Source organism: the organism of the source record quoted next, unplaced genomic scaffold (assembly GCF_019419815.1).
Source record: "Pyrus x bretschneideri cultivar Hongxiangsu unplaced genomic scaffold, Pyrus_bretschneideri_v1 Contig13, whole genome shotgun sequence".
NCBI classification, from domain to species: Eukaryota; Viridiplantae; Streptophyta; class Magnoliopsida; order Rosales; family Rosaceae; genus Pyrus; species Pyrus x bretschneideri.
The window spans coordinates 646,202-660,394 of record NW_025999424.1 but is presented as its reverse complement, the minus strand read 5'-3'; the positions used below and the strand labels follow the sequence as shown (position 1 = coordinate 660,394).

Sequence of the window (14,193 nt, the reverse complement as noted above, 5' to 3'; positions counted from 1 at the left end):
TTTAAAATATCAATCCAAATTCAAGTGCTTTGATTTGCAAAGCAAAAATACCACAAAGTCGTATGATGAAATTGATCACAGCTTATCTGGATCAAATTATGTTTCTAATTGACGAAACGCCCTATTTTCCATTTTTCACTTCTCTCCTTGTCTGCATCCTGGTGATTTTTTGGAAGCGATCCAGAGCCGGAGGCCTAAAGTCACCCCCTGGGCCATGGAAGCTGCCGTTTATTGGAAACTTGCATCAGATGGTCGGTCCATTGCCACACCACACACTGGGAGACTTAGCCAAGAAGCATGGACCCGTCATGTACCTTAAACTGGGTCAATTAGACGCCGTGATTATTTCATCTGCCAAAGCTGCCCGGGAGGTGTTGAAGACACATGAGCTTGCATTTTCGCAGAGGCCTATTGTTTTGGCGGCAGAGGTTATGTCTTTTGGTCAAGCAGGTATTTTCTTCGCTCCTTACGGAGATTTATGGAGATCGCTGAGAAAGATTTGTATGTTCGAGCTTCTGAGCGCGAAACGTGTGCAGTCGTTCGGATCCATAAGAGAAGAAGAGGTATGGAACCTTGTTGAGACCATTGGCTTAATGTCTCACAAGGGACTTGCCATCAATTTTAGTGACAGGTGCTGCAGCTTCACAAATGACGTAGTGTCAAAGGCAGCATTTGGGAAAAAATGCAAAGACCAAAATGAGTTCCTTTCGCTACTAAACGAATCAATCAAACTCGCTAGTGGGTTTGATATTCCTGATTTGTTTCCTTCACTCAGTTTTCTTGGGTACGTTACTGGGTCGATCACTGCTATGAAAGACATGAAAAGAAAGATCGGTACGATTCTCGAAAATATCATTAACGATCATAAAATCAAAAGATCCAAAAAGGACTTGATGATCAGTAGTACTAGTACCACTACAGCAGGCAATGACAAAGCAGAGGAGGAGGAGGAGGAGGAGGAGGAAGATTTTGTTGACGTACTTCTTAAACTTAAAGGATCCAACAAGGTGGAGTATAATTTCACAACCAATCAGATCAAAGATATCATTATGGTGAGTAATGTAGGCTTGCTTTGTTATACTGCAGACATTTTATCTTCGTCTACTCATCACCTTATAAAAATAAATGAAGGGGTTTTATCACAGATGGTTGCTTATGTTTTCGAAACTCATGATTTAGATCCCGCACATTGAAACTCAATTATTATCATGCTGCACATTTTGCCCCACACATCAATGTCGTCCTTACGGTCTAACTCAGTAAAAAAAAAATTGTTATGTGCAGGACATCTTCTCTGCAGGAAGCGAGACTTCAGCTACTACCTTAGAATGGGCAATGTCAGAGTTGATGAGAAACCCAAGAATCATGAAGAGGGCTCAAGCTGAAGTGAGACAGTCAGTCCTCCAATTGGAAGGAAAGAAAAGCAAAGTTATTGAAGAAAGAGATGTTCAAAAAATGGACTACTTGAAATCGGTGGTGAAAGAAACTCTGAGGTTACACTCTCCAGCCCCTTTGCTCCCAAGAGAAGCAAGGGACACGGTTCAAATTGGCGGATTCGAAGTACAAGTTAAATCAAAAGTAATTATTAATGAATGGGCAATAGGAAGAGACCCGGAGATATGGGGGGCAGATGCTGAGTGTTTTAAGCCAGAGAGGTTTCATGGCTCTTCTGTTGACTTTAAGGGTTTTGACTTTGAGTTCACTCCATTTGGGGCCGGCAGAAGAATGTGTCCAGGCATGTCATTTGGTGTTACCATGATTGAACTTGCTCTTGCTGAGTTGCTTTACCGCTTCGATTGGAAACTGGCGAATGAGATGAATCCAGACGAACTTGACATGACGGAAAGCTTTGGACTGACCTGTAGGAAAAAGGATGCGCTGTACCTAATTGCCACCCCACTTTTGACTTTGCTCGGCAAGTCAGAGTGACTCAGCGTTTTGTTACCATGAACGGCCAACAAAACCAGCACCATTCTGGTCTGTCTGGAATCAACTGTTCATTCACTTCTGTATTCCGTCTTTTGTAGGCTAAAACACTTTTGCAGCCCCATCAGTCTTCACAATGTCCCACTTTCGTTCCCATATTTTCGACTGCAATGATTTTCATCCCTGCAGTTTGCAGATTGTTTACATCTAAGGCTTTAGCGCGCTCTTCCGATCTTTTCATTTAGTACTTGCGTACCAAGGCATGATTAATGTATAATATGTATCCCTAAGATGTAGCATGGTTAATGTATAATATGTATCCCTAAGATGTAAACTTGTTATTCAGATCAATAATATATGTACTTGTGTGTGTTCCTTTGGTGAACGCTACTTAGTACGTTGATAATACGTACTAATCCCTTGCTAATATATGCCAGTACTTGTCTTTGCAATATTCAAAATGTTTGAAGCTACAAAATGCCCCTCCCTATTACTACTCTACTGCTACTCTTCTTGCTCTTCTTCTTCTTCCAAAATTTGTTGTCTACAACGATTGCCTGAGACGATGAACAAGACATGACTTGGTTTGAGTACGATCGGGGTTTGTAGAAAAAGGTATGTAGGCTAAAAAATATATTTGTTATTGATACGTGAATGTGGAAAAAAATGGAAGAGAATGCAAATGGAAGATAATGCTTTTTTTCTCATTGTCTTTCTCTACAAGATTACAAGGATATATATACATGATACAAGTGTGTAGGTAGGACAAGGTAGCCGTCCTAGTGTGTAGGTAGGACAAGGTAGGACGGCTGTAGGACGACTTGACGGCTGTAGGACGGCTAGTGTGTAGGTAGGACAAGGTAGGACGGCTGTAGGACGGCTAGTGAATAATATTATATACAATTACACAAGGACTCCAACCATATTCCTTATTTGTCTAACACTCCCCCTCAAGTTGGAGAGTGAATGTCAAGAACTCCCAACTTGCGTAACATACCCGAAAACTTTTCTTTCCCAAGAGGTTTGGTAAACAAGTCTGCCAACTGTTGTGCCGTACCCACATGCTTGGTCTCTATTGTGCCATCTACAATCTTATCTCGTATAAAGTGACAATCCATCTCAATGTGACGAGTTCGTTCATGAAAAACAGGATTGGCAGCTATATGTAACGCTGCTTGATTATCACAAAATAAAATGGAAGGACCATCCAAAGGAATGTTCAAATCCTTCAACAAAAAATGAAGCCAAACTATCTCGCAACAAGCACCTGCCATGGCCCTATATTCCGCCTCTGCTGAAGAGAGTGAAACGGTTTTCTGTCGTTTCGTCCGCCAAGAAATCAAAGAACCGCCCAAGAATACACAATACCCAGTAGTCGAACGGCGAGTGATAGGGCAACCTGCCCAATCAGAATCACAAAACGCAGTTAACTTGGTCTGGTTGTCAGAACGAAATAATAAATCTTGACCTGGAGTAGCCTTCAAATAACGAACAATACGAAGCGCATCATCCATATGAGATATCCTTGGCTCGTGCATAAAACGGCTTAGAACATGCACAGAATAGGTGATATCCGGCCGAGTGATAGTGAGATATATTAACCGACCTACTAATCGTCGATACTTTTCAGGATCCTTGAGAAGTTCTCCTTTATCAGATAATTTTGTGTCATCTATAGGAAAAGCAATGGGTCGTGCTCCCAAAAAATCATAGTCCTTGAGAATCTCTAATGCATACTTGCGTTGAGAAATATAAATCCCTTGTTTGGAACGAGAAACCTCAATACCCAAACTGCTTGCCCAGGCCAATCATCCTCTTCGTAGCCATGTCCTGCACAACACAAAAACCCGGGTAAAATATCACAATGCACTTCAATGCCCAGGTCAACTTACTCACAGATAACAAATTCACATGAAATTGTGGCACATGTAAAACTCCATCAAGAGTTATCTCGGGGAACAATTTAATGGACCCAATGGTTTCAATCGCAGCCTGTCCGCCATTTGGTAAACCAACAAAATCATGTTGGGTTTTAGTGTGATTATGACTGAGTGATAAGTGAGAAACATGATCTGTGGCCCCGCTATCCACGATCCAATACAATGTTGGATCATAATGTGCAAAATTGCAGTTGGGTGTATAGATACCTGTTGCATGTGCAAGGGGCAGATCGGTACCATTCTTATTGCGAAGGAGAGCCATGAGTTGGTTGTACTCCTCGGTTGTGAACGTTGCATCAAATTTGTTGGAGGTTGTTGCTTTGGTAGCTGGCGACGGTAATGCTTCAACATTGTTGGAAGTTGGAGGTGCACGTCTATTTCTGGGCTGCACATTCTTCCCGTGCCATTTATGTCCTTCAGGGAATCCAATAAGGAAAAAACAACGTTCGACTGGATGTCCTCCGTCACAGTAGCTGCATTTGAATATCTTCCGTGAATTAGGGTTGTTGGCACCATAGGCTCGTTTTGGTGCTGTCGAATGACTGGTTTGCATTGCATGGGCGATAGATTCACGTCGATTTACCACATCCAATTGGCGTTCATGTTGAAGAACCAATCCATGGACTCGTCGTGTATCTGAAAGTGGGCTCATCATTAAGATAGAACCTCGTATGATTGAGTAACTCTTGTTCAGACCCATTAAGAACTGCATGACTTTCTCTTTTTCTTCCCTGTCTGCATGTGCCTTGGATCCCTCGCATTCACAGGCAATGGGCCCATGATATGATGCTAATTCATCCCAGAGAGCTTTCAATTTTGTGTAATAATCTGAAACAGATAGCTGTCCTTGTCGGTGTTCGGCAATTTCTTGTCGAATTTGATAGATCCTGGAATCGTTTCCTTGCGAGAAACGATCCTCAAGATCTCTCCATGCTGCTGATGCAGTTTTGCAGTAGAGTATACTGTGGGCAATGTTGCCCTGCACGGATTGCCAAATCCAGGATAAGACCATGTCATTGCATCTCTGCCAAATTGGATACTTGGCATCAGTGGTTGCGGGATTCTTGATTGATCCATCAATGAACCCTAGTTTGTTTTTGACGCTGAGGGCGATTCGCATAGAACGGCTCCACTGTCCATAATTGTGTCCATCAAGAAGTTGTGAGACTAAGACAAGACTTGGTGAGTCTGAATGATGCGGAATGAGAGGATCAGATACATGGGGTATCGTCTCAGTTGGTCTTTCGTCGCCCATGGTGGCTGTGTTTAATGAAGATGGACTGGTTGTGTTTGTGGCGGAAGTAGAATGAGCTTTCTAGAGTCACCAAGATCGGTGCTCTGATACCATATTAAACTTGGATCCAATCTATATTTTGAATAATGATCTGCTGCAATTGCAGCAGAGTTTTATACATAGTTTACTACACACGCATGCAAATAAACAAAACAACTGGAAGTGGCATCCTTGCTGTCTATGAAACATCAGTCAGTATACACATGCAGTGGCCTTGCTGTCCACTATGCATGTGTCCTTGTTGTTTAGAATAATCATACATCCTTAACGTAGGAACCATATTCCAATCTGTAAAGCACAGTGGAATCTGTAAAGCACAGTGCACTGCATGTGGAGCATCTTTAACAGGGCGGGAACTTATTTAATTAATAAATATTTGTTAGAAATTTATACTGTTGAGATTCAAATAGTTCCAAGGCAGGGAAACGAATCTTGTAATCACAATTTTGTAAGGAAATTGTAGGAAATAAATTCTGGAGCTTATCAGAAATTTAGATGTCTCAGTCACAAAAGATGCACGTAGCATTGATAAGCTACGAGACTGTAGAAAAAGGTATGTAGGCTAAAAATTATATTTGTTATTGATACATGAATGTGGAAAAATGGAAGAGAATGCAAATGGAAGAGAATGCTTATGGAAGAGAATGCAAATGGAAGAGAATGCTTATTTTTTCATTATCTTTCTCTACAAGATTACAAGGATATATATACATGATACAAATGTGTAGGTAGGACAAGGTAGCCGTCCTAGTGTGTAGGTAGGACAAGGTAGGACGGCTGTAGAGGACAAGGTAGCCGTCCTAGTGTGTAGGTAGGACAAGGTAGGACGGCTGTAGGACGGCTAGTGTGTAAGTAGGACAAGGTAGGACGGCTGTAGGACAGCTGTAGGACGACTTGACGGCTGTAGGACGGCTTGACGGTTGTAGGACGACTTATTCTTCCAATAATAATATTATATACAATTACACAAGGACTCCAACCATATTCCTTATTTGTCTAACACTCCCCCTCAAGTTGGAGAGTGGATGTCAAGAACTCCCAACTTGCGTAACATACCCGAAAACTTTTCTTTCCCAAGAGGTTTGGTAAACAAGTCTGCCAACTGTTGTGCCGTACCCACATGCTTGGTCTCTATTGTGCCATCTACAATCTTATCTCGTATAAAGTGACAATCCATCTCAATGTGACGAGTTCGTTCATGAAAAACAGGATTGGCAGCTATATGTAACGTTGCTTGATTATCACAAAATAAAATGGAAGGACCATCCAAAGGAATGTTCAAATCCTTCAACAAAAAACGAAGCCAAACTATCTCGCAACAAGCACCTGCCATGGCCCTATATTCCGTCTCTGCTGAAGAGAGCGAAACGGTTTTCTGTCGTTTCGTCCGCCAAGAAATCAAAGAACCGCCCAAGAATACACAATACCCAGTAGTCGAACGGCGAGTGATAGGGCAACCTGCCCAATCAGAATCACAAAACGCAGTTAACTTGGTCTGGTTGTCAGAACGAAATAATAAACCTTGACCTGGAGTAGCCTTCAAATAACGAACAATACGAAGCGCAGCATCCATATGAGATATCCTTGGCTCGTGCATAAAACGGCTTAGAACATGCACAGAATAGGTGATATCCGGCCGAGTGATAGTGAGATATATTAACCGACCTACTAATCGTCGATACTTTTCAGGATCCTTGAGAAGTTCTCCTTTATCAGATAATTTTGTGTCATCTATAGGAAAAGCAATGGGTCGTGCTCCCAAAAAACCATAGTCCTTGAGAATCTCTAATGCATACTTGCGTTGAGAAATATAAATCCCTTGTTTGGAACGAGAAACCTCAATACCCAAAAAATATTTTAAATCACCAAGGTCTTTTATCCGAAAATGATCACGGAGAAAAGACTTCAGAGAATTAATGGCACTAGCATCATTGCCTGTAATCACAATATCATCCACATAAATGAGCAAAGATGTGAAAGAAATACCAAACTTTTTAGTGAACAATGAATAGTCAGCTTTGGATTGTTGAAAACCGGCAGAAATGATGGCACTAGTGAATTTGGCAAACCATTCGCGAGAAGCCTGCTTAAGACCATAAAGTGACTTGTGAAGGCGACACACAAGATTCTCCCCCTGTCGCCGAAGACCAGGAGGAGGAGACATAAAGATTTCTTCATGTAAGTCACCATGTAAGAAAGTATTATTAACATCAAGCTGATGAAGAGACCAAGACTGACTAGCAGCAAGAGCAAGAAGACAACACACCGTAATCATCTTAGCAGTAGGAGAAAAAGTGTCATGATAATCAATACCTTCAGCCTGAGTGAAGCCTTTAGCAACCAAACGAGCTTTGTAACGGTCAATAGAGCCGTCGGAATTGTGCTTGAGTTTGTACACCCACTTACAACCAATGGGAATTTTGCCAGGGGGCAAGGAAGTTAAAGTCCAAGTACCATTAGCATGTAAAGCTTGAAGCTCCTCAGTCATAGCACGTTGCCAATTGGGGTTAGTGGCAGCCTCGGCAAAGGAGGAAGGCTCCACAGTCCGACTGACAGAGTTAATGTAAGAAAAATGCCTGGGAGAGTAACGGTGATAAGAGAGAAAATTACAAAGTGGATATCGCGTACCTTGTGTAGAACCGGGTTGCGAAGTCGAAGATGGGTGGGATGGCAGAATCACCTGCGAGCAAACGTAGTCTTTTAAATAGGATGGAGGTTTATGGGCACGGGAAAAGGTGCGGGGAAGGGGAGGATCGGTAGGTAGTGGGGGGGGGGGGGGTAGGGATGTCCATGGGTAAAGGGGCATGGGGAGGAACGGGTAATGGGGCAGCAAGGGAATCTGTGGGAGGCGTGGAAGGGGAGGAAGGTGGAGGAGGGTGAGGCGTCGGGGCAGGAAGGGGTGGGTTATATGTAAAGTCCAGAGGGGGTGGGATGGGTAGGGTAGGCGAAGAGGATGGGATAGGAGGGTGAGAAACGGCATAAGGGAAAGTAGTTTCGTGAAAGATGACGTCTCGATTAGTGAAAATGCGGTGATTGTCGAGATCGTAAAGGGTATAGGCCTTTTGTACATGAGGATAACCGAGAAAAATGCAAAAATGAGCCCGAGGGGAAAATTTGGTGGTGGGAGTGACAGAGGTGGCATATGCCAAACAACCAAAGACGCGGAAGTGGTCATAAGATGGGGTTTGCGAAAAGAGAACCTCAAATGGGGATTTATGATGGAGAAGACGGGTAGGGAGACAATTGATGAGATAAGTAGTGGTAAGAACACATTCCCCCCAAAACTTGATAGGAAGATGGGATTGAAAACGAAGGGCGCGAGCGGTTTTAAGAAGATGACGATGTTTTCTTTCAACAACGCCATTTTGTTGGGGGGTATAAACACAAGAAGTTTGTAAAAGCAGCCCATGATCAGAGAAAAAACTACGAAGAGATAAAAATTCACCACCATTGTCAGTACGAATGCATTGGATGGTAGTGCAGAATTGGGTAGTGACATAAGCAAAAAAATCCTTAATTAATTGTTGAGTGTCGGATTTATGTTTCATGAGGAAGACCCACGTAAAACGAGAAAAATCATCCACAATGGTTAAGAAATAATGAGCACCAGAAAGAGAAGATTGACGATTCGGGCCCCAAATATCACAATAAATTAAAGCAAAAGGGAAAGTTGATGAAATTGAACTCAAAAGAAAAGGTTGACGAGTTTGTTTTGCCAACGGACAAACATCACAAATATGACTAGAATCAAAAGGACAATTAAGAGAGCTAGATGCTAAAGCTTGCAAACGAGTGGATGAGGGGTGACCAAGACGCCTATGCCAGAGGGAGGAGGGGATGGTAATGATGTTGCAGAGAGGTTGACGGGTGGGGAGAGAAGAGGTAAGGGCCACAAGGTAATACAGATCGCCACGTCGCTTACCCACACCAATCATCGCCTTCGAAACCAAGTCTTGCAAAACACACCAAGAAGGAAAGAAGGTTATGGAACAGGATAATCCATCTGTAAGTTTACCAACCGATAAAAGGTCCACTCGGAAATTAAGGACACATAAAACATCCTTCAAAGTAACTGATGAATTTAAAGGAAGAGTGCCGGTAAAAGTAATGGGAGCGGAAACACCACTAGGCAAAGAAACAGGCGGCAAATGTGAAGGAGAACGATTAACCAAACATGAGGCGGAAGAAGTAATATGATCCGTAGCACCACTGTCAAGAATCCATTGACCATGACGAGAGGTGACAGGTAACAAACCTTGGGCAAAATCAGTAGTGAGCACGGCATTGGCCTGAGGAGGGGTGGTGGTGTCACATAGAGCAGCTAGAACACGGGAGTGCTGCTCGGCAGAGAGGTCAGGCATGGCAAGCTGCAAGTCATGCAAAGTGGGCTGGGCCCTGTGCACTTGGTGGGTCGCTGGAGTAGAAGATGAGGCGGGGGCCTGGGTGCCTTGCACGTGATGGGCCTGGGTGAAATTATGGGGCCGGGAAGCAGAAAACCGTGGCTGCCGGGGAGGACTGGAAGGTGCATGGCTGCGGGAAGAACTAGAAGCAGTGGCACGGTGCGGTGGTCGCCACGGTTGGCCATGGAGGGGATGGCCAACGGTATAGCCATGAAGTTTATGGCAGGTGTCTCGGGTATGATAATCAAAATTGCAGTAGGTGCAGTGGAGGGGAGGACAAGCAGAAGAGGGACGGGACGGGCCACGAACAGCCATGGCAGTAGGTTGATCGACAGAGCGGAGGACGCCCAGGGAGCGTTGTTTTTCAGCTTGAGACACCGAGGAACAGGCCTGACGAACAGTGGGGAGGGGATTCATTAAAAAAATCTGGTCACGAACAGCAGCAAATGATTCGTTGAGGCCCATTAAAAATTGCATGAGTTGTTGACGGTCATGCTTGGCGTTGCAAGAGCACGTGCAGCCATCATTATAAGAAACAAGCTCATCCCAGAGAGCTTTCAGGCGAGTAAAATAGGCGGAGATAGAAGAAGAACCTTGAGAAATTGTAGCAAGTTCCCGGTTGAGTTGGAAGATGCGTGAAGCATTACTCTGAGAGAAGCGTTCGCGAAGATCATCCATACAGCTTGGACAGAGGTGGAAAAAAGCACAGATTCTTGAAGGTCAGGTTCCAAGGAATGCAGAAGCCAAGAGAGAATCATGTCATTGCAACGATGCCAAGCCGCGTGATTAGGGTCGTCGGAGGAAGAAGGTTCTTGGATATCGCTAGTGATGAAACCAAGTTTATTCTTGGCACTCAAGGAAAGTTGCATGCCACAGGCCCAGGATGTGTAGTTATCACCATTCAACTTCTTGGATACAAGGACAAGATTCGGGTGGTCGGAATGATGAAGGGAAAAAACACCATCGGAAGAAGAAGAGTCAGCCATGGGAACGGCAGAGAAAGCTGCCGAAAAAAAATTAGGGCGAGGGTTATAAACCTGCTCTATATACCATGTAGAAAAAGGTATGTAGGCTAAAAAATATATTTGTTATTGATACGTGAATGTGAAAAAAAATGGAAGAGAATGCTTTTTTTCTCATTGTCTTTCTCTACAAGATTACAAGGATATATATACATGATACAAGTGTGTAGGTAGGACAAGGTAGCCGTCCTAGTGTGTAGGTATGACAAGGTAGGACGGGTGTAGGACGGCTAGTGTGTAGGTAGGACAAGGTAGGACGGCTGTAGGACGACTTGACGGCTGTAGGACGACTAGTGTGTAGCTAGGACAAGGTAGGACGGCTGTAGGACGGCTAGTGAATAATATTATATACAATTACACAAGGACTCCAACCATATTCCTTATTTGTCTAACAGGGTTGGCGCTGGGAACCAGAGGCTAAAGCCAGCTCGGCCTCAAGATTTTACACATTAACAATATTAAAGTTATCGAATCGCGATCGTACTCAATCGTAACTGAATTTGCTAATTATTCGGTGTGTTAGGCAGACAAATAGAAAAATAATCACGCCAAACTTTAGTACTCCGTTAAAAATAGTTTAAAGATTCTGGGTATCCTGCTAATAGATAATACGAGAAAATATGCCCGCGCGTTGCTGCGGGACTTGAATGTATTAGTTGCAACAGGCATGAATAGTTTTCACACAAAGCAACTAAAAAGACGTAGCACCTAGGAATCAATGAACGATTGAGACATCTTACTCATATGTGAGAGTCTCAATCCCTATTGAACAAAAGTCCTATTTTTGCAAATTGAACCGACATCATTGATCAAGCAATTAAACATTCCTACTGGCAAATAATTGACCCAAGAGTTGAGCAGATATATAGGGATTGGACAAAGGGGACGTAATTAAACTATATAATTTAACATAAGTAAAGGTCAATACAACTCTTCGAATTAAACTATATATCTAATTTACCAAAAAACTTTGTAAAAGTGACAGGTAACCCATTTTTGATAAGTAAAATATAGCTTAAGCTTAATTTTTTAACAGCTTAATGCAGTTCAAAAGTATTTTCTGTTGTGGTGAGAAGGAGAAGCTACAACCAAACAGCCTTAACTTTTTACTTTTTCCAGATGCATATGTACAGTTTACCCTGCACCCTCATACCATGTGTCTTGAGCTGTTATCTATCCTCCACTTGCAGCATTTTCGCTCTTCTTCACGGGAACCTCGACAGCAAACGATTTCATCTGTTACCGGTTAATGGAGATGTCTTCTGCACGACTGGACTACAAAGGGGGAGAAAAACAGTATTAGGAAAACACATTATACTCGATCATCACTAAAGATATTTTCAAACAAATCACAATCCATTACACAAAGTGCATCCAACTCCAAGGCAAGAATACAGACAATTCACCACCAGAAACCAAAACAGTTTTTTTTTTTTTTTTTTTTTAATGAAATTATACACCTCTCACCCAAGCAGTAACCAGTTCTTTTGAACTGCGCATCTGTAAAACACATGAGTACGGATATATTAAAGAGAGCAACAACACTAAATTTCTAACATCACCGGCATTCACAACATTAAGCATGTAGGGAAACTATTTCATTTCATTTTAATTTTAGGTGACACAACTGATGCAAGAAAGGGTCGAGCAAGTAGCATGGCATCAAGAATAAAGGAAGATATTTAGGATGGAACTATTAAAAGTTTCTGTAAACCATTAAATTTACGCTTAGTGAGTATACCAGAAGATCTGCGTGCAACGAAAGTATGGCAACCAGGGGTCTGTCATTGGCTGGAGAACTGTGGAGACACAAAAATCTCAGGGGTCTGTGAGTATACCAGAAAATCTCAGAAATGCATATCAGTCGAAGGTCTCAAGTTCTCAGAGTGGGGAATTACTGATTAGAACAGTTTGTCATCAAAAAAATATATTGGAGAATCAAATTGAAAAATCCAACATAACGCAAATTTACACTAACAGATAAGCAGATGCTACAGTAACAAAAAAGAGAGCCAAGAACGGAATTTTACTTTCTCTATGCTGATAACTATCTGAGAACGAAACAAAGACCAACTGGAATGCAAAAAATAATGAAGTGAAATAAGCATGTGGAAGTGTTATATATAATGAAGTGAAATTATCCACTATGGTTTATTTGACATACGGATAATTTCATCTAAGAAAGAGAAATAAGCAATGGAAGTGTTATATATATATAGTTTTTGTTCCAATTTGTTGTGTATTGGGAAAGACAATAATGTAATTATCATTACTTATTGGTTTAAAGGACTTAATATTTGTTTTAGTTTGTGTAGAGAACGGAGACCTAATGGCATGTTGTTGGTTGAATGCTATATGAGAATACAGAAAGGCCAAACCTTTGGGGTTATTTTAAGTAAAAAAAATGTTGATGCATCAAATACATTTAATGCACACTCCCAAATGCAGTCTTCATGTTCCCAGCGAAACACTATGCATCTAAATCCTATACTCAATTCATAAAGGTTAGCCCCATTAATTAAGGGAATATAATTGCAATATGCATAATTAGTTGATATCAACCATGTATATCTCACACAACTAAGAATGCAGGGTCAAAACCAGAGTATACTTACATAGGTGTTATTTCCTATTTGCATTTTGATAAGTCTCATGTTTTAACAATCATCCAGCATCCCTACTCATGGCATAATTGTTTGTGGGATGACACAACCCATGACACAACTGGAGACTAATTCTACAGAACCCATGACACAAAACAATCCAAAATTAACAGATTGCAGTAACAACATTCCAACAAAAGTAAGAAGACCAGAAAAATGATCTATTAAAGTAATTTAGTTCCATCATGCATAAATCAAGGCAGTCACGTAAGGCTAGTATGTATGGTAATCCAACACATTAACATAAAGCATCCAAATACAGACTCAGAATTACAAAACACATGAAAATTCAAATTCCAACGTGTTATCCAATCACCAATTTCAAATCCACCAAAACCAAAACCCAAAATCAAAAGAAGGTGATCAAATGTTTGATTTTGCTAAATATTACAAAATAAAATAAATAAAAATATGTACAAATCAGCATGCATACCTTGTAGCAGTGCAGGGAACAGTAGCGTAAGTTGCATCGAGGGCAGCATTAAGCACATATACTAACTACCAACATCACAACCTTATTTTTTTTTGGCCGATTCAAAACATTGTATTTATAAAGATTGGCACAACCCCATAACAAAAAAGATTGACACTTTTTTTCAGGCTCTGCTTAGTTTGAAAGCCCACGTCTATAAAGACTGGGATCACATATAAACACTGGGACAAAAACCTGGCAGCAATGAATGCAAAATCATTCACAACATAGAACAGAAAACATTAACTCACACAACATGATACAAAATCCTAACATACTAATTAATACAACATTATAATCCACCATCCCATTTGTCAACATAATTCACCTCTCTGGGATAGTCAGAGAGGGGGAAGATAGTTAGAGAAAGGGGGAAGATAGTCAGAGAGGTGAATTATGTTAGGATTTTGTATCATGTCTGTGCTAGACGATCACCAAGCATTACACTCTAACTTTCAGTCAAGCTTAAACGGATA

General features: G+C 41.6%; 1 protein-coding gene and 1 long non-coding RNA gene across 2 annotated transcripts; one reads left to right on the top strand and one right to left on the bottom strand.

Moving 5' to 3' along the window:
• Positions 1–1,929, top strand: LOC103936793 (desmethyl-deoxy-podophyllotoxin synthase-like). The gene is made up of 2 exons (XM_048578645.1): positions 1–1,052; positions 1,285–1,929. Exons 1-2 carry the CDS (start codon positions 63–65, stop codon positions 1,927–1,929), a joined length of 1,635 nt encoding a protein of 544 aa, XP_048434602.1. The 5' UTR covers positions 1–62.
• Positions 1,930–11,470: 9,541 nt separating this feature from the next.
• Positions 11,471–12,706, bottom strand: LOC103930903. The gene is made up of 2 exons (XR_007256194.1): positions 12,324–12,706; positions 11,471–11,857 (listed from the first exon to the last, which is right to left on the bottom strand). It is a non-coding gene; the product is annotated as an uncharacterized LOC103930903 (long non-coding RNA).
• Positions 12,707–14,193: the final 1,487 nt, after the last annotated feature.

Bases quoted from the DNA above. Each gene is read 5' to 3' on its own strand.
- LOC103936793 (XM_048578645.1), top strand. From the start codon at position 63: ATGATGAAATTGATCACAGCTTATCTGGATCAAATTATGTTTCTAATT. The intron at 1,053-1,284 runs GTGAGTAATGTA...TGTTATGTGCAG, and splicing joins AGATCAAAGATATCATTATG to GACATCTTCTCTGCAGGAAG.